General features: G+C 41.3%; 1 protein-coding gene across 2 annotated transcripts in view; it reads right to left on the reverse strand.

Annotated features, from left to right (window-relative positions):
* The window catches only part of LOC126183523 (polycomb protein Scm), a 194,474-nt gene that overhangs the window by 88,864 nt on the left and 79,589 nt on the right, over positions 1 to 26,021 (reverse strand). For both annotated transcript variants that reach the window (XM_049925582.1, XM_049925583.1), the window contains exons 7-9: positions 22,185 to 22,370; positions 7,299 to 7,445; positions 5,695 to 5,874 (exon numbers count right to left, since the gene is read on the reverse strand). In XM_049925582.1, coding sequence (XP_049781539.1) covers positions 5,695 to 5,874; positions 7,299 to 7,445; positions 22,185 to 22,370 — 513 coding nt within the window. The remainder of the gene's footprint in view (positions 1 to 5,694; positions 5,875 to 7,298; positions 7,446 to 22,184; positions 22,371 to 26,021) is intronic.

The raw sequence follows: 26,021 nt of genomic DNA on the forward strand, positions 1-26,021 counted from the left end.
AAATATCATATGCCATCTAGTGAATGGCAATGGAGTCTGTCCCATTCCAGAGAAAATAAGAGCAGTCACAGATTTTCTGAATTCTTAGCACATTTGTGATGTGATAAACTTTTTTTGGACGTACTTGTACAACTGGCAATTAATAAGGGACTTCTGTACCAAGGTACGACCCTTGCAAGAACTACTGCAGGGAGACACCAAATTTTCGTAGAACAAGATGCAAGAAAGATCTTTCCCTGTCATGAAGGAGGCACTAACATCATCTCAAGTTCTTTGGTTACTGGTTTTGGGACAGGGACACTACTACTACTACAAATTCTAGAAGGTGTTGAAAAGAGAGATCTTGTGCTTCCGCTTCCAGAGTACTCTCCAAATCTGAGATGAACTGTTCTACAGATGAGAAAGAGTGCTTTGCAGTTATTTGGGCCATCAAGGAGTTACAGCTGTATTTATATGGCAAACCACTCACCGTTGTGCTGGACAATTATTCTCTATGCTGGCCGACAAGCCTGAAGGATACATCGTGTCGACTGGTGAGAAGGGCCCTGAGGCTCTAGGAGTATTGACATCACAGTGGTATACAAAAATGGACATAAACACAAGGACATTGGTTGCCTTTCCAGGAATCCTATGCCAGAACACAGCAGCTTGGATGGAATGTCAGTAGGGTTCAACATGTGCAGTACCTAATTTACATCACAATCAACTGAGAAATAACTTTAATATGTCAAATGGTATTAATATAATTTGAGTGTCTACAGTGACAATTTGAGTAAGTAATACTATGAGCTAATAAAGTTAATACTGGATAATAATAATGATAGTGGCAGACATAAAAGAATTTATAGGTGTACAAAATAGATGTTCTCTGATACAGCGAGTTTTGGGGAAAGGAAATTTAAGGAGACTGCACCAGCTAATACTATTGGGAAATGAGGTAGATCTGGTTCGAAAGAAAGATGTACAAACATTATGAGCACTTACAGGGACAACGGTAATCATTATTGTTGCTTTAGTAGATATGCTGGAGATGTTACTCAGTTCTCTAATACAAAGTGAGAGGTTATTCCAGAGTCAGGTTTCTGCTACTGAGAAGGATTTAAAGAAAATGGCTGAACGATGGAGTGGGGCAGAAATGATTTTGCTCTGAGAATTGATCTTTGTGCCATAGTGTTCAGACAAGGACATTACGGTCGAGGAGAGATATGGGGGACAGTACAGCAGACAGAGTATGGAAACTGCTAAGCATATGACGGTGGAATATGATCAAAGAGTCTAACATCACATATACAATGAACACAGGCATTCATAACCAGTTCTAGGTGCTGTGAGCTTTGGATAACATCGCTGTTATCAATAACTGGAAGTACATGTATTTGGACAAGTTCCTTTTTCAGGTCAAGAAGGAAGATCATCTTATATATTTGTAGGAGTACGCGAAAGAACTTGCCCCCCTTCTAACAGCCGTGTACCGCAAGTCTCTAGAGGAACAGAAGGTTCCAAATGATTGGAAAAGAGCACAGGTAGTCCCAGTCTTCAAGAAGGGTCGTCGAGCAGATGCGCAAAACTATAGACCTATCTCTCTGACGTCGATCTGTTGTAGAATTTTAGAACATGTCTTTTGCTCGAGTATCATGTCGTTTTTGGAAACTCAGAATCTACTATGTAGGAATCAACATGGATTCCGGAAACAGCGATCGTGTGAAACCCAACTCGCATTATTTGTTCATGAAACCCAGAAAATATTAGATACAGGCTCCCAGGTAGATGCCATTTTCCTTGACTTCCGGAAGGCGTTCGATACAGTTCCGCACTGTCGTCTGATAAACAAAGTAAGAGCCTACGGAATATCAGACCAGCTGTGTGGCTGGATTGAAGAGTTTTTAGCAAACAGAACACAGCATGTTGTTCTCAATGGAGAGACATCTACAGACGTTAAAGTAACCTCTGGCGTGCCACAGGGGAGTGTTATGGGACCATTGCTTTTCACAATATATATAAATGACCTAGTAGATAGTGTCGGAAGTTCCATGCGGCTTTTCGCGGATGATGCTGTAGTATACAGAGAAGTTGCAGCATTAGAAAATTGTAGCGAAATGCAGGAAGATCTGCAGCGGATAGGCACTTGGTGCAGGGAGTGGCAACTGACCCTTAACATAGACAAATGTAATGTATTGCGAATACATAGAAAGAAGGATCCTTTATTGTATGATTATATGATAGCGGAACAAACACTGGTAGCAGTTACTTCTGTAAAATATCTGGGAGTATGCGTGCGGAACGATTTGAAGTGGAATGATCATATAAAATTAATTGTTGGTAAGGCGGGTACCAGGTTGAGATTCATTGGGAGAGTCCTTAGAAAATGTAGTCCATCAACAAAGGAGGTGGCTTACAAAACACTCGTTCGACCTATACTTGAGTATTGCTCATCAGTGTGGGATCCGTACCAGATCGGGTTGACGGAGGAGATAGAGAAGATCCAAAGAAGAGCGGCGCGTTTCGTCACAGGGTTATTTGGTAACCGTGATAGCGTTACGGAGATGTTTAACAAACTCAAGTGGCAGACTCTGCAAGAGAGGCGCTCTGCATCGCGGTGTAGCTTGCTCGCCAGGTTTCGAGAGGGTGCGTTTCTGGATGAGGTATCGAATATATTGCTTCCCCCTACTTATACCTCCCGAGGAGATCACGAATGTAAAATTAGAGAGATTAGAGCGCGCACAGAGGCTTTCAGACAGTCGTTCTTCCCGCGAACCATACGCGACTGGAACAGGAAAGGGAGATAATGACAGTGGCACGTAAAGTGCCCTCCGCCACACACCGTTGGGTGGCTTGCGGAGTATAAATGTAGATGTAGTAGATGTAGATGTAGGGCCCGGAGACATACTGATGTCTTTTTGTACATTTCAGTTAAATAATCATTCCAATTTTGATTCTCATCTATTATTATTCCTAGACTCTTTGATGAAGGAGAGAAGTTGATATTTGTCCCATTTAGGGTTAAAGACTGTAAGAATTCACAATAACCTGGACTAATGAGTCTAGAATGACCAACCAGTACTGCATGGATTTTGGATGGGTTGTGCTTTAACCCTTTGTGCCTCACTCATTTTGATAGCACACACAGGTCAGTATTGACATTCTCGAGAGCTGTCTTCAGGTTTATTGTTTTTGCATTTATATGCTACTGGAGGAGTCAGCACAAATGTGGTATTGCAGTAGGGCAAAACTGGAGAAGAGTTTAGCACCTAATACCGAATCCTAGGAAACACCCAATACTATCTAAGTCCACTGTGACTTTATAATGCCAGACATGATGCACTGCTGACGATATGTCAGACATGAGCGAAGCTACTGCACTGCAGTGCACTTGGCGAGAAATTTAGGCTACTAAGTTTGGCAAATAAAATGTCAAAGTTGACAGTGTCGGAGGCTTTTCTGAAGTCTAAGAAGCACATGATGGTCACCTCTTGTACATTCATGGCAAACTTCAGGTAATCTGTTACCTTTATTAAGACAGAAGTAGTGCTACAATGTCTACAGATACCTGGTGAAATTGCTGCTGAACAGAGAGAAGATCCAGCATCAAAACCATGGAAGGCTTGAAGAAGGAAGAAAGAGAACAGAGGAGGATTCCAGTTAATAACACTGTATAAGAGGAAATGTGATCCAATGGGGCGTACATAGTTGCTCATCATCCCAGCCAATCTATAGCCTGCTATCCTGAAGATTTTCCAAGATGCACAAAGATCTGGCCATGTGGAATTCGCGAAAACTGTAGAAAAATCAGATGTAGTTATAACTGGCAGGTTTGTACCAATCTGTTTGACAATATGCGAACCACTGTAAGGAATGCCATTGGCAGAAGCATGTGCTACAATTACCTCCAGGGCATCTGGTTCTAATTCCGCCTGCAGCAGTGTCATTCCACTGAACTGGAATTGACCTCTTGGGGAGATTCCCGATGTAAAATAATTGGAATCTTCACTGACTACCTGACCCATTACTCTGTCTCCAATGCTTTGCTGATGGCTGAAACTCTGGAAATTGCAACGTTCATAGCAGAAGATATCATTTCAATGCACAGAGAACCTCTACTGATGATCTCTGACTGTGGAAATGTTTTCAAATTGAGACTCATATCAAAGGTAATAACTCACATTGTGACACCACCCACAGACCAATGGCCACACAGAACACTTAAAAAAAAACATTGGCAGTTATACTCTCGATGTATATTGAGAATCAATAGTGAGAGTAGGATACAATACTGTTTGTCACACTAAAGGCTTCACACCATTCTTTCTGTTCCACAATTTCTAAGGCCAAAATGACAATGGGTAAACTGTTTCTGTTTCAATGAGATGATACCCAGGATGACAATGTGAAATATCACCAGGACAGAAAAAGTAAGGCAGCTGGCTTGCATATGTACCTTGGATGCCCAAGAGAAGGACCAAGACTGTTACAATGCCAAGCACCAGCCATTGAGATATAGCCTGGAAAACTTGGTATGGATTTTTATGCCTATGCGGAAAGTAGGGCTACTGACAAAGTTACTAAAGCACTACTTTGCACTGTATTGTATCATCCATTGCTTGTCCGACATCACATATGAAAGAGAGGATTACGACTCTTTAACAAAAAGATAAGAGTCCAGAGGCATCACCCATGTTCTCTGACTAAGAGAGGTGGCACATTGGTTAGTACACTGGACTCATATTCAGGACGATTATGTTCAAACCCGCATTTGGCCATCCGCATTTAGATTTTCCGTGATTTCCCTAAATCTCTTCAGGCAAATGTCGGGATGGTTCCTCTGAAAGGGCATCGCCAACTTCCTTCTCCATCTTTCCCTAATCCAATGGGACCAATGAACTCGCTGTCTAGTCCCTTCACCCAAATCAATTGACCATCCAACCAACAATGTTCACCGTATGATGCCCTACTACAGCCCAGAGCCGCAGATCGACAATGGGAGGTTCAAGGAAACACAGGTTCAAGGAAACTGAAGACCCACTCAATGACTGAAGCTTCAACGACAAGGGCTACCTTTGATACTCGTCACAGTGAAGAGGATGTAACAACATGGCCATAATGTGAGGATTTGCCATACAGTGGGCTAATGCCAACATCTGGATCCCAGGAGCTGTAGTTGGCTTCAGTGAGAATGTCTGAAACAGTGGGTCGCTGTTGCTCCAGGATTGGGAGCATTGCTGTGAGCTGTGGTGCACGCAGTGTAGTGTAGTGGTTAGTGTCACTGGCTGCTGTGCTGCAAGTCACCAGTTCAAACCTGACCACCAGAAGTTATTTAGTATTTACCAGTTCTGGAAGGTTTTTGAAATATCTTATGTTTGTAGATTCTGGAGTATTCAAAGTATGTAAAAACATCATATAAAGTTTCTATAAATAGCTGCCTTTGCTGCCCAGTAGGTCAGTTCTGTTCTGGCTGTACAGTGGTGTTTGTCATAAATGTGCTATTAGTGATAAGTGTTGCCTTTTACTTACAACCTAATTCTGGTTATGACATGACAACATTATTAGTGAATCTCTGTTCCAAGAAACACGAATGGCTGAAGATTAGCCCCAATCACATCATCAAAACACATTCTGACATATACAAAACACACATTCTTTAAACAGAAATACTGCTCTATTACTCTACTAAGTTGCTATTTCAATAATCTTACTCACATGCAGATGGCTGCTTTTGTGAACTTGATGTGTCTGGCTCAGTAACTGTCACAGACGATTCCTTTTCTCCAACACTGCTGCCTGGCAACACCTGCTCAGATGAGGTTGCACCACATGAAACAGCAAGTGGTGGAGGAATATTGCACACTCTGGTTTTGTACCGACTTGCTCCATGGGCTGCTGCTCAACAAATGGTAAGGTATAGAAAGTATACAGAACTGTATTCTTTTGAGATTTTAACAAAGGTCATGCAACAGTAACTAAAGATATTACATAACATACATGAAATACACTTTAAGATGAGCTTACAACTGATATATAAGTTCACACACCACCATCTACACAATAATCTTTCTTTTTAAAACATCTTAATGTAGATACTTTGTGTACAAAAATGACATATCTTACTATCAAATCACTCTCCCTTCTTTCCCACTTCATTTTTGAATGGTGCATAGATAGAACGGTTGTTGGAAAGCCTATGTATAAGCGAAGTTTCCACAGTTTTACGGTCGTGGTCATTACGTGAGACATGTGTGTGGCAACAAGTAATATGTTGCTTGCATATTCTGGGAATGTGCATTCTTTGAATTATAACACTATACTTCTCTGTGATACACAACACCTCTCTCATGGCATCTGCTACAAAGACAGGCTACTTCCTTATTCACTATGCAGCATCAATCTGTTGGAGTCAAGACAACTTCCATATTCAATGGTTATTATGAATGTATACTAAAAATTTAGCTAGATATCAAAACTTCTATAATATATTTTCCATTTAGTACAAACCGTTAATTTATAAATTACTTCAGACTGAGATCTCCTCTCAAAAGTTTTTTAAAATTCTTATTCTGATTTGGAGATGGGGAACCACTCCAGTATTTCACTAAAAAATGTAGAAATCCACCAACAAGCTATATTCCGGCTAAATGGTGCAGCAAACTCTCAGTTGTTAATCTGGTACATGGATTCATTCCCAATCTAGCACACTACACTGTCTCACAAGCCAGCCCTACTGGCTGTGAAGCTTTATGAGCAGGCCCATCACTCAAGTGACCTCTTATAACATATTTATTATTAGCATTCAAATGGGTGTTAATAAATGTAGATGGACATATGTTCTGTCAAAGACAAAGAGGACTTACTGAGAAATACAGCATCATCCATGTACTAACATAAGATTTGTCACACTGTAACATCCTGAAAGTCATATGGCAAAAGCACTGCACAATGCTACATCCTTCATGAGAGGGACAAATGAATTTAAACAAGTGTTTAGTTTTTCAATGGATTATCCAGTATCATTGTAATGCATACACTGTCAGTCACCATTTTGCAAAGCTACAATGAACTTTAGATGTTGCTACAAGGTGTAGGTTACTTCTGACTACAAGAACAATCAACACACATTTCCAACCACCAATTCCTTATCTCAAAGTACCCAAATTAGTATCCTTCATCATCTGGTATTTTTTACCGTAACAGTTTGGGATACACTACATGCTGTGGCTCCATTACATCAGTAGGCCCAATTTTATGCAATTATCAGATAATAATTTAATTGAAACATATCATAAAACATTAAAAATCAATAAACTTACTCTTTTGCCCAGGTGGCTGCAATGGATGGCCACTTTTTGCACACCAACCAACAGGGAAGATGTCTCTCGAATCAAAACGGCACCAATAATCAAAGGCACCTCTCCAACCATCGAAAGTGACATGGATCATTTCCCCCTTAACAGCACCTACAAGAAAAATATTATTATTAGACAGATGAAAAATATTAACAAAATCAGTTACAGTATGGCATTACACTGAAAAGTTATAGGCACCTTTGTTACAAGTGAATACTTTTTCTCAACTTTTTACGAGTTATACAAATTAGCTCAGATTTATTCAAATTCAGCCAGAGAACTCCACCAACAGAAATGTGACTTATTCTCAATGTGTGTATGTAATCTCGTAAATACAACTGCAGACTTCCAAGACTAGGCACACACTAGTAATTTTCAGTGAAGCTCCTAATCACTTTTTTGTTTCAGATCAATCACAGAGACTGCATTTCTGACCCAAAGAAACTATATTGTGGATAATCTTCAAAAATGTCTATGAATGTTTTGTATGCCCCAATAAGTACTGTTAACATAAATACTTATGCTTTGCCATTTTAAGATGAAGGCACAATGGTCTGCATAAAGCGCACAGTATTTTCCTTCTGCATGCATTGCTTATCTTACTACAAAGTTCAGTCATGGACCATCCATTTTGGCACTGCCTGTACATGTCACTCCTGCATCTTTGCAACAATCCTGATGCAACACATGCAAACTGTTCACACATGCATAGCTGGAATCAGAATCTTTATTCACCTTGCAGAATTTTTCATACAGCTGGCATTATCAAAGTTAACAGTTGAATCAAGTAGTGTAAAATAATCAAATAAATACACAGCAACTAACTCAGAGAATAACTAGCTTATTTAAGAAATCAAAAGTTTTCTTTGTCACTTAGAAAAAATACATATTATTTCTAACTCAACAGAATTCACTGCATTTTAGCCTGTTAAATCTTCAAATTTAACACATATTTCGGACAACACAATAACACATATAAGTCACTGAGTAAGTTGACCTGCGTACAAGTCGGCATTCGATTAAACACTGAGTCTCAGTCTAGCGGCCGCTGCTTGGCTGGCCGCTTAGGTGGCGCAGCTGCTGCATGGCTGGCAGACAGCGCCGCACGTAGAGGACGTGCGTAATTGCGTGGCGGCACTTTGAATAATCGGCGAGTCACAACACTTTTCCCCCCTTTGAAATTGTTGCACTGGTCTTGATGGAGGTGTCCTGGAGATGGCTAACGTCCATAGGCGTTGTTTGACTCGCCGTAAAGTCTCGAGGAGGAGGCTTCCCGTACGGACGGAAGTGTCCCCGATGATAACGGGTTGAGATGACAGGAGACGTAGGGGTTGAATCTGCTGAGGCCCCCTGCACCAATCTGCCCGTTGCGGCAAGTCCAGTTGATATGACAGGAGACATGGGCGATGTGTCGGCGTCTGTTGGAGGAGGAGGCGAGTAGATGTACTCTGACAGAGGACGGTCCTCCGGTTCCTGCATGGGCACGTCTCCTGGTGGCGTCCGTTCTGGTGCTGGCATCGCGATGACGGTGAGAGGGCTGCGTTGTGAGTATCGAGAGATGCCAAGATCCCGAGCATCAGGTAGAGCCAAAGGTGGTGTGGCGGCATTCGGAACAGGCGTTGCTGGCACCCGAGGCCGAAGCTGGTTCGAATGACGCGCTGCAACACCCGTGTCCGTCTGGATTTCATACAGGCGTCTGCCACGGTGTCTTAAGATGCGGCCCGGGCTCCATTTTGGCCGCCTGCCATATCCCCGTACCCAGACGAGGTCGTCGGCGGTGAACCGGCCAAGTGAAGGCACCCGCGGCCGTGAGGTGGGAGGCCGCAGAAGATGAAGTAGCGTGCGGGGCTGTCGGCCATGTAGGAGATCAACTGGGCTGTGATCGCCCATGGGGGTGAAACGGTAAGACGCCAGGAACTGGAGAAGCGCGTCATCAGCAGCAGAAGAAGTCAGAAGTTTCCACATCTGAGCCTTAAATGTGCGGACCAGTTGTTCAGCCTCACCGTTGGATTGGGGATGGAACGGCGGGGCCGTGACATGCATAACGCTGTGACGAGCACAAAAATCCGCAAAGTCGGAAGAGGCAAATTGCGGACCATTACCAGTAACAAGAATAGAGGGGAGGCCTTCCAAAGAAAAAATGCGGGCGAGAGCACTGGTGGTTGCCGCGGTGGTAGGTGACACGCAACGGACAATGAAAGGAAAGTTAGAATAGGCGTCAATTACGAGGAGCCAATAAGTACCTAAAAAGGGACCCGCAAAGTCAGCATGAATGCGCTCCCAGGGCTTCTCAGGCGAAGGCCACGGTGACAAAGATGACTTCGGGGCAGCGGCCTGTGACGCACAAGGGCCGCAGGCAGCGACCATGTGTGCGATTTCAGAGTCAATGCCAGGCCAGTACACATGACGGCGTGCCAGAGATTTTGTGCGAGACACACCCCAGTGCCCCTGGTGAAGGAGACGCAAGACCAAAGCATGCGAAGACTCAGGTACCACAACACGCGGCGAAGCATTGTCAGTGGAGAGGAGGATAACACCATCCCTAGCCGTGAGGCGGTAGCGCAAAGTGTAGTAGTTCCGCAACGGATCAGAAGTCTTAGCAGACGGGCGATCTGGCCAACCCTTCTGAATACAGTGTAAAACCCGGGAGAGGGTAGGGTCAGAACCCGTAGCAGCTGCCAGCCTGCCCCCAGTGATGGGGAACCCGTCCACAACCCGCTGCTCGGCAACATCCAGGTGGATACACAAAAGTTCGTCCCTATCGAATGCCTGATCAGGACCCATGGGAAGGCGAGACAAAGCATCAACATTCGCATGTTGAGTCGTTGGCCGGAAATGAATCTCATAATTGAAACGGGACAAGTAAAGAGCCCAACGCTGGAGGCGGTGTGCAGCCTTGTCGGGAAGTGATGTTGATGGATGAATCAAGGAAACAAGCGGTTTGTGATCCGTAACAAGATGAAATTTTAAGCCATAGAGAAAAACACCAAACTTATGAAGAGCATAAATGATGGCCAAAGCTTCTGTCTCAATTTGAGGAAACTTCTGTTGGGCATCCGTGAGCGTTTTGGAGGCATAAGCGATGGGTTGTTCTGAACCGTCAGAAAAACGGTGCGCAAGGACTGCACCGACCCCGTATTGAGAGGCGTCTGTGGCAAGAACAAGATGTTGGCCAGGTCGATAAGTAGCCAGGCACGGGGCCTGTTTCAGCATAGTCTTTAATTTCCAGAAAGCCGCGTCACATGACGCGGACCAGTGAAAAGTCACGTTTTTATGCAACAGGCTATGCAACGGCTGAGCCACCGACGCCGCAGACGGTAAAAACTTGTGATAGTATGCTATTTTCCCCAAGAAAGCCTGCAGTTCCTTAACAGAGGAAGGGCATCGATCGCAGCAACCGTGTGCTGAAGCGGACAAATACCATCCCGAGAGAGTTGAAACCCCAAGTACGTGATAGATGCCTGAAAAAATTGTGATTTCTGAAGATTACACTTAAGACCGGCAGTCTGTAAGACATTAAAAAGTGTGCGGAGATTTTGAAGATGTTCTTCAGTGGTGGAGCCAGTGACAACAATGTTGTCCATGTAATTGATACACCCCGAGACAGGGAGCAATAATTGTTCCAAGAATCGCTGAAAGAGAGCAGGGGCGCTAGCAACCCCAAATGGCAAGCGTTGGTATTGATAGAGGCCGAAAGGCGTGTTAAGGACCAGAAACTGCCGGGAAGCAGCGTCGAGAGGAAGTTGATGATAAGCTTCCGACAGGTCAATTTTAGAAAAATACTGTCCTCCAGCGAGTTTAGTGAACAGTTCTTCGGGACGGGGCATAGGGTAAGTGTCGATGAGGCATTGAGCATTTACAGTGGCTTTGAAATCGCCACAGAGATGAATATCACCTTTGGGCTTAGCAACTACAACGACAGGAGACGACCACTCACTGGAAGTGACAGGAAGCAAGACCCCTGAAGCAGTGAGACGATCCAACTCCCGTTTTACCCGATCACGAAGGGCCACAGGAATGGGCCGAGCCCGAAAAAACTTAGGCCGAGCAGTGGGTTTGAGCGTGATAAGAGCTTCAAAGTCGTTTGCACGGCCTAACCCAGGAGAAAAAAGGGACGAAAATGTCGTCGACAAGGAATCCAGTTGAGCATAAGGAATAGCGTCAGAGACAATATTGACAGAGTCATCTATGGAGAACCCAAAAACGCGAAAGGCATCGAAACCAAAAAGATTTTCTGCGTTGTTCTGGTTGACCAGAAATATGGGAACAGTGCGAACGACGGATTTGTAAGATACCTCAGCATTAAACTGTCCCAAGAGAGAAATCTTCTGTTTATTGTACGTCCGTAATTGCCGAGTGACAGGGGACAGGAGTGGAGAACCCAGCTGAAGATACGTCTGAGAATTAATTATAGTGGCAGCAGAACCGGTATCCACTTGCATGCGAACATCTCGACCAAGGATTTGGACAGTGAGGAATAACTTCCCTGAAAGGGAAGAAGTGCAATTGACAGACAACACAGAATCAGAATCAGCATCATGTTCATGAACATCATGTATGCGGTCGGATTGACAAACGAAGACACATGACCTTTCTTTTTGCAAGTGTGACACACAGCCCAATGTTGGGGACAATCCTCGCGTAAATGTATCGTAAAACACCGTGGACATGAAGGAAGTTGCCGGGGATTTTGCTGCAGTTTCTGAGTGGGTTGTTTACGGCTAGGCTGAGGCTGCACGTGGGAGCGTACTGCGGCCACGTCGGCCGGCGGGGACGCGCCGCACGCGTCGTCAACAGCGCACCGAGGTTGTATTTCCCCGACGTCATCCCACGCTTCTATTTGCGCCCCAGCGGCGCGAGAAATTTCAAAAGATTGCGCATTGGAGAGAACTTCATCTAGAGTCGGATTCGCCAACTGAAGGGCACGTTGCCGAACTTCTTTGTCGGGCGCCGACCGGATAATAGCATCCCATACCATGGAATCGGCATAGGATTCTTTGTGAACGTCAGTAACAAATTGACACTTTCGACTGAGGCAGTGAAGTTCAGCAGCCCAAGCGCGATAGGACTGATTTGGTTGTTTTTGACAACGATAAAAGGCAACACGAGATGCTACCACATGCGTTTGCTTTTGAAAATAGACAAACAGAAGGGAGCACATTTCAGCAAAGGACAAAGACGCAGGATCCTTCAAAGGAGCCAATTGCGACAACAACCGATACATTTGAGGTGAAATCCAGGAAAGGAACAGAGACTTACATGGTTGTTCGTCCGTGACATGAAATGCCAAGAAGTGCTGTCGAAGACGTTTTTCATAATCAGACCAGTCTTCCGCCGTCTCGTCGTAAGGTGGAAAAGGAGGTACAGCCAACGACGAGAAACGCCCCACATTTGATGCCGCGACGAAATCGCGAATCGCCGCTGTTAGAAGCGTTTGCTGTTCAAGGAGATTTTGCAAGAGCTGCTCGACAGTAGCCATGGAACCCTGTGAGTCAACGGTGAAAAGGAAAAATCCCATCCTTGTCGCCAATTGTTAAATCTTCAAATTTAACACATATTTCGGACAACACAACAACACATATAAGTCACTGAGTAAGTTGACCTGTGTACAAGTCGGCATTCGATTAAACACTGAGTCTCAGTCTAGCGGCCGCTGCTCGGCTGGCCGCTTAGGTGGCGCAGCTGCTGCATGGCTGGCAGACAGTGCCGCACGTAGAGGACGTGAGTAATTGCACGGCGGCATTTTTAATAATCGGCGAGTCACAACACAGCCAAGTGTCATTATTTAGTTGTACTGTATGAGCTGAGTATCGTAAGTAATTGAAAAATGTTTCACTTAAAAGATTCTAATTGTTATAGACTACAGGAAGTCTTGAGGAAGGCAAATCTAGCAAGTGATTCTTTCTGGTATAGCGTACATGCACATCACATCTCAAGGTGCTGCAAAACAAATGTCGGCTGACTGGTAACTGATTACACTGGTGGAGCTCTTGTTGTGTTTGGAGCTAACATTTAATGCATAATACAACATAATTAACTCAAGGGTATTACTAATACATAAACATACTTCTGTTTATAAAAACTGTAACACATGAAAGAAGGAAGAAAATATAGAAATTACAAGACACCCAAGCAGAGTATGGCAGTTGAATGATTAAAGCTAAGCAACAACAGTTTCTGAGTGGGATGAGCATGCTCTATACAGAGATGAATCGAGTTGAATACTTCTGACTGGAGCAACCGGAAGCAAGTACGCCACAATCTTACAGTTGGTTTCACAGCAGCTAATTTTGTTCGCCATAAGCTGCTACTACTCCCATCCACATACATTTTAGCTCAATAATGAGACAACTGACAGTAGGGGCATAGCACATTGTGTTTCCTCAAGGTTTACCCCACTGCACATCAGGCTGCTCATTTTCTAAATTTCTACATGTCCTTTTAACAAGCAGAATAATCCATACTTACAGAATTTGTTCATTTTCTCTATTGCTACATCTATTAAGGAGCTTGTAAGACATATAGGCAGTCAGAGAAGATGACAAACTTGTTTTCTCTATGATGTCTCATCTGCACATATGTCTTCATAACTGCATAGAATTCTGCACTAAATATCCTGAATTCCTTTGTAAGATCAATTCTGAAGATATGGTCAATGAAAAAGACTGAACATCCAAGAAAGTACCCTTGCTTTGAGTTATTACAATAAACTTGAGTTTCTTACGTAAAATACATGAAAATTAAGTAGCTAGCATTCATTTATAACTTTGTCAACTGTGAAATAATTTGGAACCACATAAGAAGGAAAAGAGGTGATCTGCTACAATATTAAGAGAAAAAATTCAAATATAATGAGGCGACAAAAGTCACAGGATACCTCCCAATATTGTGTCTGACCACCTTTAGCTCGGTGCAGTGCGCCAACTCAATGTGGCATGGACTCAACAAGTCATTGGAAGTCCACTGCCTTTACAACTCTCAATAATTGTGAAAAAAGTTGCCTGTGCAGGGTGTTTTGCACAGACAGACCTCTCGATTATGTCCCATAAATGTTCGATGAGATTCATGTCGGGCAATTTGGGTGGCCAAATAATTCGCTTGAAATGTCCAGAATGTTCTTCAAACCAATCGCTAATGATTGTGGCCTGGTAACACAGTACATTGTCATCCACAAAAATTCCATCATTGTTTGAGAACACAACATCCATGAATGGCTGTGAATGGTCTCCAAGTAGCTGAGCATAACCATTTCCAATCAATGATCAGCTCAGTTGCACTGAAGGACCCAGTCCATTCCATGTAAATACAGTCCACACCATTATGGAGCCACCACCAGCTTGCACAATGCCTTGTTGACAACTTCGATCCATGGCTTCGAGGAGTCTGCACCATACTTCAACTTGAACATCAGCTCCTACCAACTGAAATCAGGTCTCATCTGACCAGGTCAAGGTTTTTCAGTCAACTAGGGCCCAACCAATATCACCATGTCAAGGTTTTTCAGTCAACTAAGGCCCAACCAATATGGTCACGAGCCCAGAAGAGGTACTCCAAGTGATCATGCGCCATTAGCAACAGCACTCGCGTCATTCATCTGCTACCATAGCCTGTTAACACCAAATTTCACCGCACTGTCCTGATGGATAAGTTCGTCACATGTCCCACATTGATTTATGTGGTTATTTCACGTATTGCTGCCTGTCTATTAGCACTCAGAACTCTAAGGAAATGCCACTGCTCTTGGTCATTACGTGATAACCGTCTGCCACTGCGTTGTCCGTGGTGACAAGTAATGCCTGAAATGTGGTATTCTCAACACAGTCTTGATACTGTGGATCTCACGATACTGAATTCCCTAGTTATTTCTGAAATGAAATGTCCCATGCATCTAGCTCCAAATACCATCCCATTTTCATAGTCTATTGATTCCCACTGTGTGGCCACAATCACATGGAAACCTTTTCACATGAATCACCTGAGTACAAATGACAGCTCTACCATTGCACTATCCTTTTATACCTTGTGTACACAATACTACTGCCTCCTGTATATGTGCATATCACTATCCCATGACTTTTGTCATCTCAAGGTGTAAAACATTGACTTTTCTGAAAGGAAATTCTTTGCACAAAACTCACACTAAGTAAATGTGCCATGTCTGCTCACTGGGATGATGAAAGGAACAACACTGAACAACCACAAGAGTACCCTTGCTTTTATGTAATATAATAAATTTGTATTACATAAATACCACTGGCACTTACAGCCTTCTCTAAATGACTGGAGTAATGGGAAGATTTCCCTGGAACATCAGTCCTGTATTTACACTTGCAAGCACAGTGGTTTACATTCTACTATTACTTATCCGAGTCCGTACTGAGGTTTAAATTTTTTTATGGTTTTTAGAGGGTAGAAGTAAATGAGGTGTAAATGCATGGTATTGCTTCACTTAATGGGTCTTTTTTACTTTGGTATATGGCACTGACCTCGTTACATCAATTTTTCATTGAGGTACACTGGATATGTGCTGCTTTAGATTGGATGATTTTCAGAACACACGAGAAAACTGTTGGAGACAAATATGTTCTTTCAAGGGCTACTGTCATGTTTCCTCCACACTGCCTCCTCGTCATCTGGCTGTCATGTGACCAAATACACTGATGGAAAAAAATCACAACTCCACAAAATAATATAGAGTAATGAAATTTTGAGAATACATTTGTCTAGGTAACATAATTACATGATTAACTTTGCAAGATCACAGGTTAATGTAAGCATGAGATAAGCCATTGCAAATGGAATGTGAAATGCTGGTACAATAATAATTGGTGTAACTATCAGAATGTTGCATGCAAATGTGCTCGTGCTGTCAGTACAACAAAAAACCAGCCAAAGTTGCAAATTTCACTTCTTTTTATTCATTCGATGACTAGTTCCGGACCGGGACCCATTTTCAAATCATTGTAATACAGTCAAAAATGGTACTTCTGAAAATGCAAAAACCATGTCAAAAATGTGTAAACGAACAGTTACAGTGAATACAAATAAAAAAGAAGAGTGAATAAAAAAAATGAACTTCAACAGAAGTTGCTGATGCACAGCTATTCCAGCATGCTGGAAGTTCATGCAAGCACTGTGTTGTATAGGTGCTGTAATGTCAATCTGTGAGATGGCATTCCTGCCTGTTGCATTTGGTCAGTCAATACAGGGATGGTTAATGTTGGTTGTGAACGATGCCAGAGTTACTGTTTGATGATGTCCCATATGTGATTGATTGGAGACAGATATGGTGATCGAGGAGGTCAAGGCAACATTCTGACACTCTGTAGAGCATGCTGGGTTACAACAGTGGTATGTAGGTGAGCGTTATCCTGTTGGAAAACACCATGTGGAATACTGTTCATGAATGGCAGCACAACAAGTCGAATCACAAATTTGCAGTCAGGATGCATGGGATAACCACGAGAGTGCTCCTACTCTCATATGAAATCCCACCCCAGACCATAACTCCAGGTGTAGGTCCAGTGTATCCAGCATGCAGTCATGCTGGCTGCAGGTCCTCAACTGGCCTCCTCCTAGCCAACACGTGGCCATCACTGGCAGAGAGGCAGAACCAGATTCGATCAGCAAACACGAAAGATCTCCATCCTGCCCTCCAATGAGCCCTCATTTGACACCACTGAAGTCGAAAATGAAGGTGGTCTGGGGTCAGCTGCATGCTACAGGGCATTGGGCACAGAGCTGTCCTTGAAGTAAGCCAAGTGTAACAGGTCAATCTGTCACTGTGTCATTATGGCCCCAACTGCTGCTGCAGATGCAATACGATGTGCCACTGCCATCCTCTGAACATGATGATCTACCCTCTCGGTAGTGCCACATGGCCATCTGAAGCCCGATCATCTTGCGACCGTACACTTCCGTGACCACTTCTGTCAGCAATCATGTACAGTTGCTACATTCCTGCCAACTCTTTCTGCAATACTGTAGAAGGAACATTCAGGTTCTTGTAGCTCTATTATGTGACCTATTTCGAACTCTGTGAGGTGTTGATAATGGTGTATTTTTTTTGGCTTAAAGGCATTCTTGACTAACATCAATTCACCACATTGAATTTCAAAGGTAACTAATGCTCACTACTGTTTCAGTGTGTATTTAAAGCAAACCTGATTTACATCCTCATAGTGAAGCTATTAGTGCCACTCTTGTGCAACTGGCATGAAATTTTAATAGATGTAGTTTCAGATGTAGAAACATGCTTACCAACTTTCATTTATGTTGCACAACTCCTTCTCAGTGTCGCTATTTCCTTTCAGTCAGTGTAATAATAATAATAATAATAATAATAATAAAAACAATGTGTTGGTAAGAATAACCTGATACTAGGTTGTGTGGCTCTTATACCATGTGTGCTACATCCTTGTTTATAATATTTTGATAAAGTAAAGGCTACAGTATAGCCACATACTGAAATTGGATAATCCACATGAAGTCATTTTGGATGAAGTATCCACTGCTGTAAAATTCTATGTCATAATTTTCTTTTCATATTAAATACAAAAACCTCTGTTATTAAAAATTATTCCTCACTTCCTCTTTAGTGCAAGCATGAATGTCTGTTACTACAAATCTGAAGACACGCTTTCCATTGAGATTCTCTCGGCAAAATAGTTCATTTCATTGTGGGAATACTTGCTAATTCATGAAAGTGGATCTGAATAAAGTTGTAATTGTGGCTGCAAACCTGAGGCTGCAGAAACTGAAACTGATGTAAACCTATATAGAAATGTATGACACTCATTTTGATGCAAAATTTACCATGTCGTTTTCTGTTGCATTGTGGAACTAACATTACTATACGTAAATCAGTTTCTGAATAACCCATATCTACAGAAAATGGAAGTGGCAACAAATTAAAGCATTCCATTTGACTTCCTGAAGTACAGGAAACAAATCTGAAATGCATGTATAAGATCATTTAAAATATTTCAATGCCATTAAGAATTTCTCTCTACTCCCTCAGTTAAATATGGAAGTTTGGGCAAATGAGTAGTGTTTATATTTTCTAAATTTCTTTAAAAAAAGAAAGAAAGAAAGAAAGAAAGAAAGAAAAAGAGGGGGTATGTATTAAGTGCTGAACAAGAAACAAATGTTCTACACAACCATACCAGTGTGTTGAGTTCAGCTGCACAAAGAAGATTCTTCCTTCCCAAATATACATTGTCAACACATTCCTGTAAACATATGAGACTTTCTGCTACTGTCACAGAGTATTCTGATGTAAATAGATCCAGTATCTTTCCATAATGATGAGCTTATCATCAAATGTGTTGGTATAAAGTGTGAACTGAGTAATACCAGACACATTATTCATCCAACACCAAAGACAATGCAATCGAGAAAGCTTTCTTCATGTGCTACGATCTTCTTTGTAGCATTATTGTTCATTTCCCTGTGCTGTATAGCTAAAGGGAACAAACAAACTGCTTGTAACTGTTTAACTGTTTCATCAATCATTACCAATTATTCTGTCTGAACAACAGAATTATTTCTGTTCCTTTCGTGTATCCTTGGAAGCTAAGGTATTTAGTAAGTTGTTTTTTATAGAAATATTGCACCTGAAATATTTTTTTGCTAATTTTGTTAATCCTTACAAAATTTCCTCAGTTATCATTTCACTAGGTCTCTGTTCAAATAATTCTCAAAAACAATAAATCCTACACACACTGCCAAAAATGGGTAAACACCCATAGCAAAACTGTAAATGAAATTACAGTAAATATAAGACGTTAATATAATAATGGAAAGTCCTAGGTGAAATATAAATAAAGGTAATCTCTCTCTCTCTCTCTCTCTCTCTCTCTCTCTCTCTCTCTCTCTCTCTCAGCTGAATTCTCCTGCCAACTACAACCAGCGCTGCAGCTTCACTAGGGGGAGGGTGACAGGGAGGGGAGTTGAGAGTGAAAACAGATGTTCAATGACTGCACAGTGTTATCTTGGTTATTCAAAATTATTTTAAGTGCCTAGTCATCCATCAAGTGAACAACATGTAGCCTGAACAATGTATGAGGCCATGTACAAAACCACAATGCAACCCATTTGAAACTGGTACACTAACATTTCAGTGTTACACAAGCATCAGACTTATCTATGTTCTCTAACTGCACTGCTATCTGATACTCTTCTCATGCCTTTCATTAATGTATCACGATCAAAATATCATGTGGTTGCATAATTAATGTTCTCTGGTTACCATTCCTGACATCAGTGATCACACATTAATCATTCATTCACATAACCATGCATGTACAAAATAATATTGCAATTTGGCAGTTCCTTCTAGAAACTTTTGGCTGTGAGAATAATTAATTAATTATTGTAAAGTTTTTGCAAGCAGTGTGGAGTAGAGAATTTATCGTCATCCAGTGGCAGAGATGGCTGCTGGTGGTTAGCATTGGGGGATGCGCAGAATAGTTCAAAATGGGCTGCCTTTTGACATGATAATCATCGTATCTGACAGATTCAAACTGAAGTGGTGGTCCTTTCAAACTTTTACAGCATTTCATTTTATTTTTCCATGTGCTGCTACTGTTGATTATAGTGGCATACGAAATAACTGTTTCACGACAATACTGGGATTTTCTATCCCAAACTATCACTTTCTTTAAGTACCAATCTAACATTTATTGGAAAGATGTTAAGATTCCTTGTTTTTTTCCCCCCCAAATTATTCAGTACTGTGTATACTTACTTCTCATTACACATGATAGAAATTGAGCAATACTAAACTGTTTCCTCACAGAAATGTGATATTATGTGTTGGAAAGACTTTCTCTACATTCATTAGCGTCTGACAGAAAAAAATGCTTTTGTAGCTTAATGGGACAAGGTGTAAAAGAACTAACACGTCAGCAGCTACCGTATTTACTCGAATCTAAGCCGCACTCGAATCTAAGCCGCACCTGAAACATGAGACTCGAAATAAAGGAAAAAAAAATTTCCCGAATCTAAGCCGCACCTGAAATTTGAGACTTGAAATTCAAGGTGAGAGAAAAGTTGTAGGCCGCACCTCCAAATCGAAACAAAGTTGGTCCAGTGTAATATGAGACACAATTTAGGTCGAATGAATGACGATACAGCCACAGTAGTTTGGTTCGAGTCGTAAGCTTAGCAGTTAAGCTTTACCACGTAGCCATTGCTATGCGTCAGGTGCTCCGTCTGTGTTTATACGGATGCCCTTCCTTTTTCACGTGCTTCGTCTGGTTTGAATCGATTGCTTATTTTGCTTTGATCTGATAATTGCCGTTTTCTTTGTTACAGGTGTTTGCGTCACTCTTAAGCTGAAAATGCATTACTGCACTGTGTCATGCATTGTTTGTCGCATTCTGATAGTGCGTGTTTACGGTCAGTCGCGGCTCGCGGCATGGCTTGCTTTTGTGCGCGCTACCGCCGCGTACAATTAAAAAAAAAAAAAAAAAGAGAGGAATCGTCTCATTAGCGAAACAATGGCAAGAGACTGCTATTTGTTGTTACTTACACTGCTGCTTTCTTTGATAATGATCAACAAGAATCAAATAATAGACTGCGTATGATAGAACATGTTCTGAACGAGAGTTGGGCGAAAATTTTTCTCCGCTTGAAAATCTTTGCGGCCGCTTCTTTATTACATCAAATTCTGCACAGAAATTAGAGTCATCTTAGATTTAAAAATCTAGTCACTTGCCGTGCTTCATTTCTGACTGTATCACTATTAGGCATAAGAATAATACGAATATAAACATGACACGATACGTATATTCTTCCGCGTTTTGCTGTTGTCTCACTCTAGTTTCGTAGTTTATTAGGCAGACAGGATTTAAATGAGATAGCAGCAAACACGAAACAATACATGGCAAAATGTTTATATTCGTATTATTCTTATGGTGAAGAGAATACTGTATGTGATTCAAATTTCATCAGGTTCCTATTAGCAACCATCTCTTCTCACAGATAGGAAAAAATTCAGAACATAGAGTTGGCCATATTGACAAACATCCCAAACAGTCTTGCCAATCAGATTTTCGTAGTACACTGAAATTGTGCTACATTCGAAGATGAACGATACGGAATTTGTATTTACTTCGTTGAATAATGTATGAAAATGCAGTGGTCGAAACTCGCGGCGGAGAAAAAAAGCTCGTCTTCAACTTTTTTTTTTTTAATTTATTTACTGACGCAGAGGTTTTGGCGCCAGTATTTATCTTTGCGCCTACAAAGCATATATTCGACGGCAGAAGTTAGTTGTGGCGGCATGTACCAACATTTTTCATAACTTCCGCTTGCTTTGCACTCGATTCTAAGCCGCAGGCGGTTTTTTGGATTACGAAAACCGGAAAAAAAGTGCGGCTTAGATTCGAGTAAATACGGTATATGTGCAGTCAGCCTGACAGCACTGGTAGGACCACGGGCAAAGTGAACTGTTAAAAACAAAGGATTATTTGAATAGGTGGCAGTTAAGAAGTACACTGCTAACAGAAGAAACTGCAGGAACCCATTGTAGTTACATTTCCCATATAATCCTCAAAGGCAATGTAATGTTTAATAATTGCAATGTAGAAGTTCAAATTTGGAACCAAGTATACTGGGATAAGCTAAATAGCAAGAAGGTAACTTGATAGAGGGATTCTAATATTAACAAATAAGGCTAAGATACATACCCTCATGCATGAAATAAATATACAAGAAGCAAGTGACAGAGAGCAATTAAGTTTCAAAACAGAGTGGTTAAGATGCCACACTTCTCAATGTAGAAAACTGAACTACTATCCCTTCAAACAAATATAAATTCATTCTCTCTCTGCATATACAACTCACCAATTGTAGCTGCACAAATGAGTTGAGGATTCTTTTTGTCAACTGCTTCCAGTTTCATTCCAATCTGAAACTGATTGCTTCTTGGTGTCGGGGGTTCCTTCTTGAAGATCTTTGCTGGTGCCATTTCTGCACCATTGAGGGTTTTTAGAAGGAACATTGGCCAGGATGAAGCATTCATCCGGAAACCTGCAAATAAATAGTTAAGACATAATACATGAAGACAAAAATTATATGAATGATCTGGATAACAATATAAGCTTCATTAATTGTCACATGAGTTATTTTATTTTTACTATTATTTCTGTTTCATACATAGTAATATTCCCATACAGGTTACTAAAAGCAGAAATCAATATTGGTCATGAAATGTACAATACATTCCCCTATAATTTTTCATCATTTCCTCCATGTCACATCACACACAAGTTATTGATGATGATGATATCCACGCACACTTTCCAGCCAATAGTACCCCCCCCCCCCCCCCAAAAAAAAAAAGGAAAAAAAAAACACCTTAATAATATCAACAGTGACCCCACAATCCCTTTATGGTATATTGATAATTTAACATTCCAACTGTACTTCCTTTTGGGCACTGCTAAAACTGATATGCAACACCAGATAGAGAAACTGCCCCTTGAGCATACCTCAAGAACTTATTCCCTGCAAACAGCATTTGCAAGCACAGGGGAGCAAGGAGGAGGAGGACAGAAGACTACAATTCAACATCCTGTACAAGACGAAGTCATTTTATTTGTTTCAAAATAAGAAGACAAGTACCACAGTCTAAAGTAAGTAAATGACATTTTAATCTTTAACTAAATTTTTGCCAATAGTCAATTTAGTTATGTTTAGCTGCAAGAGCATTTTTTAACTTAAGCATACTGCGTGAAACACTTCATTCACTTACACAATATTGCAATGTATTTTTTTTTAAATTTAAAATGAGTTTAAATATTTCCCACCTAATATTTAGACTAGTCTCTTCTGATTTTTAACTTTAGATTCTGCTCTTATTTGCACAAGTTCCATCCACCTTTCAGTTTCTAACTCAAATCGGAGAAGGAAATTAGCCACATTCTTTTCTAAGAAGCCATCCTGACATTCAGTATTTATGGAAAACCTAAATCTGGATGACTGGATGTCCTCCCAAATGAAACTACACTATCTAAATTACTATTCCACCTTGCTCAATAAGACAGCAAAACAAGAGGTCAATGGCAACAGATGAGTTCACTGTGGTGCTGAAGTGTGTGTATCATATGGGTTCAGACCCACTGCTCCTCTGATAATCTGAAGCCATTATGTGAGGCATGTTGGGTGAGCTGAGAAATGATATTAGTAACAGCTGCTCTATCAGTTGTTTCCAAGGGTAGGAAAAGAAAGAAATCAAATTTTATCCCACATAGAATGTGCACAGCTACAGCATTGCTTGAACATTTGTTACAAGAAGGGCAGATGTGCTGTGATGAGTCAGTCATATACACAGCAACTACACAGTTACCTCTACGCACAAGATGCCTTGTCATTCTTGTGGGTATTATGTGCTTAGAATAACTGTATTCATAATGTTAGTATGTCTTCCCTGTAGACAAGTCATTAAAATCTTCAGTGTCTCCGAATTTGTTTGGAACCCATTTTATTAGTCACACTATTCCTTTTCTGTGTAATTATCTTTCACCATGTTGAGGAGCCTGCAGAAGTCAGAAAGTTAGTTCTGTAGGGACTTGTCAGTTCCTTTAGGCAGACCTCCAGGTAAAGCAGGATGACACAAGGAAGGAATTGACCAGGATCAAGGGCAATGAAGGGGAAGAGGCTGGGTGGGAACTGGATGTTGGTTGGAAGAGGTAGGGGGAAGGAGAACACAAACTCATAGTTTTATTATCAACACTAAAATCAAGTATCTACCATTGCCAGAGATAAGCGGAGAAGAGCCTTAGTCAGAGCTAGGAGCTGAAAATGTGTAGCACACCTCAACGGAAGTCAGGAAGCCTAGGTATGTGCAAAGTATTAGGAAGAAGAACTTCTGCTTCCAGGTGGAAGCATGGCCATAGTGTAGGCCCTCAGCCACAGGAAAGTTTAGGGGCATCATACCAGGCCACCATCATTTTCAAACCAAATGCAGGTCCAAGTCAAGAGATAGAGGACTTAGGGTCTTTATACATGGATTTTTCACAAGAGGACCATGAAGTGATAGGGGGTGGGGAGGGACAAGATAGCTTCCCTAATTTGCAGCACAGCACCCCTGTACACTTTGTTGAGGTTTTCTAGCATCGTGATCAACCCCACCTTCATGGAGCAGTGAGGCAGATTGAATGTGGGGTTAGATATGGCTCTCATGGCAGCTTGCTCCACGAATGTTGCTCTGGAGCCAGTCAGAGCCCATCAGTAGATGGGTTTCACTAGGTATGATCCTCATCTAAACAGGACTGATAAGGGAAGATTGGTACAGCTGATTCATGACAGTACAGGGGGGACGGATCTTAGGTCATGCATGGTCAAATACCTAACTACCTGTTGTCACGGGTGGGAGAAGTAGGTCCTTTTTATGATAAATTCAGACAAACAAGTTCCCCTGCCTAAAGAGTTCTTCTAGCAATTTAAAAAAATTCTGAAACAATCACTCTCAGGACAAACTCTAACACACCAAATAACATACATACTATAAGTCATAAAGTAAAGAAAGCATTGTGAAAAGCAAGATGAGACATTTCACAGACTAATATTCTTTTATTAAAACGTGCAATCAATAAAAAATAAAATATAACAGCTTGAAGTTGAGCTCCAGTCTTTGAACTGCACAGTTGTTTGTACCACTGAGCATTGGAGTACACACACAAAAATTCAACATGTAGTATTATCACGTTGTAAAAGGACAGACTCTTACTGCACAACTACTTCAAAGGGCAGAGGATCATGCATTTATACCAGGAAATGAATACAGTTCAAATCAAGACATGACCTTAAGATGTAAGTGATGACAAACACTTTGAAATATCAGTTACCGAGTTAACACGGATTGATAACACCAAAAAATTAATCATTTGTGTGTGTGTGTGTGTGTGTGTGTGTGTGTGTGTGTGTGTGTGTACTCCCAATGGTAGTGTGGACATATTTTACAATAAATTGACAAAAGTTCTAGATACAATTTCAAGTAAAAAACTCACCAAAAATTTCGTTTGGAGACATAAAAACAAATATAAATGAGACTAATAGCACCCTCATAAATAACCTCCAGAGTTCTGGCATGTCACTGCCACCAGTGCAACAATGCCACTGTCACCAGTGCAACAAGGGTTACTACAATGACTGCATTTGTAATTTACCATGGAGCCACAAATATGGACAGGGAAAAGTGTGCTGTAGCAGTAAAAGAACTTGGACTGTCAGGCCATTTCTGCCAAATAATAACAATAAAATTGGCAAGGGAAACATTCCCTAAACTACATGTGTACAAAAGATATTTATAAGACATCAAAGTACAAGATTTTTCAAGAGAACTAGCGAAGCTGGGATGAAGTGTATAGAGAAACCGATGTAAATGTGAAGTTCTTTAAATTCTCAACATTATTTAAATATGACTTCAGTATCAACGTCTCACAAAACCAAATTGTTAGCAACAGGTGTTAAGAAGTCCTCCCTCTCAGTTCCATGAAAAAAGAGTCATACTGAGCCACATTTATTGAATCTCTATCATTGGTACAAAAATATTGATACAAAGGTGCTGATTGTCGAAAAAAAAAAAAAAAAAAAAAAAAAAAAATTCATGACAGTGTAATATACAATGCAAAGAACAGAAGCAAAGCAGACTGGGATGTCATAAAAAACAGAACAGGC

This window comes from Schistocerca cancellata, chromosome 4 (assembly GCF_023864275.1).
Source record: "Schistocerca cancellata isolate TAMUIC-IGC-003103 chromosome 4, iqSchCanc2.1, whole genome shotgun sequence".
Classification (NCBI taxonomy): Eukaryota; Metazoa; Arthropoda; class Insecta; order Orthoptera; family Acrididae; genus Schistocerca; species Schistocerca cancellata.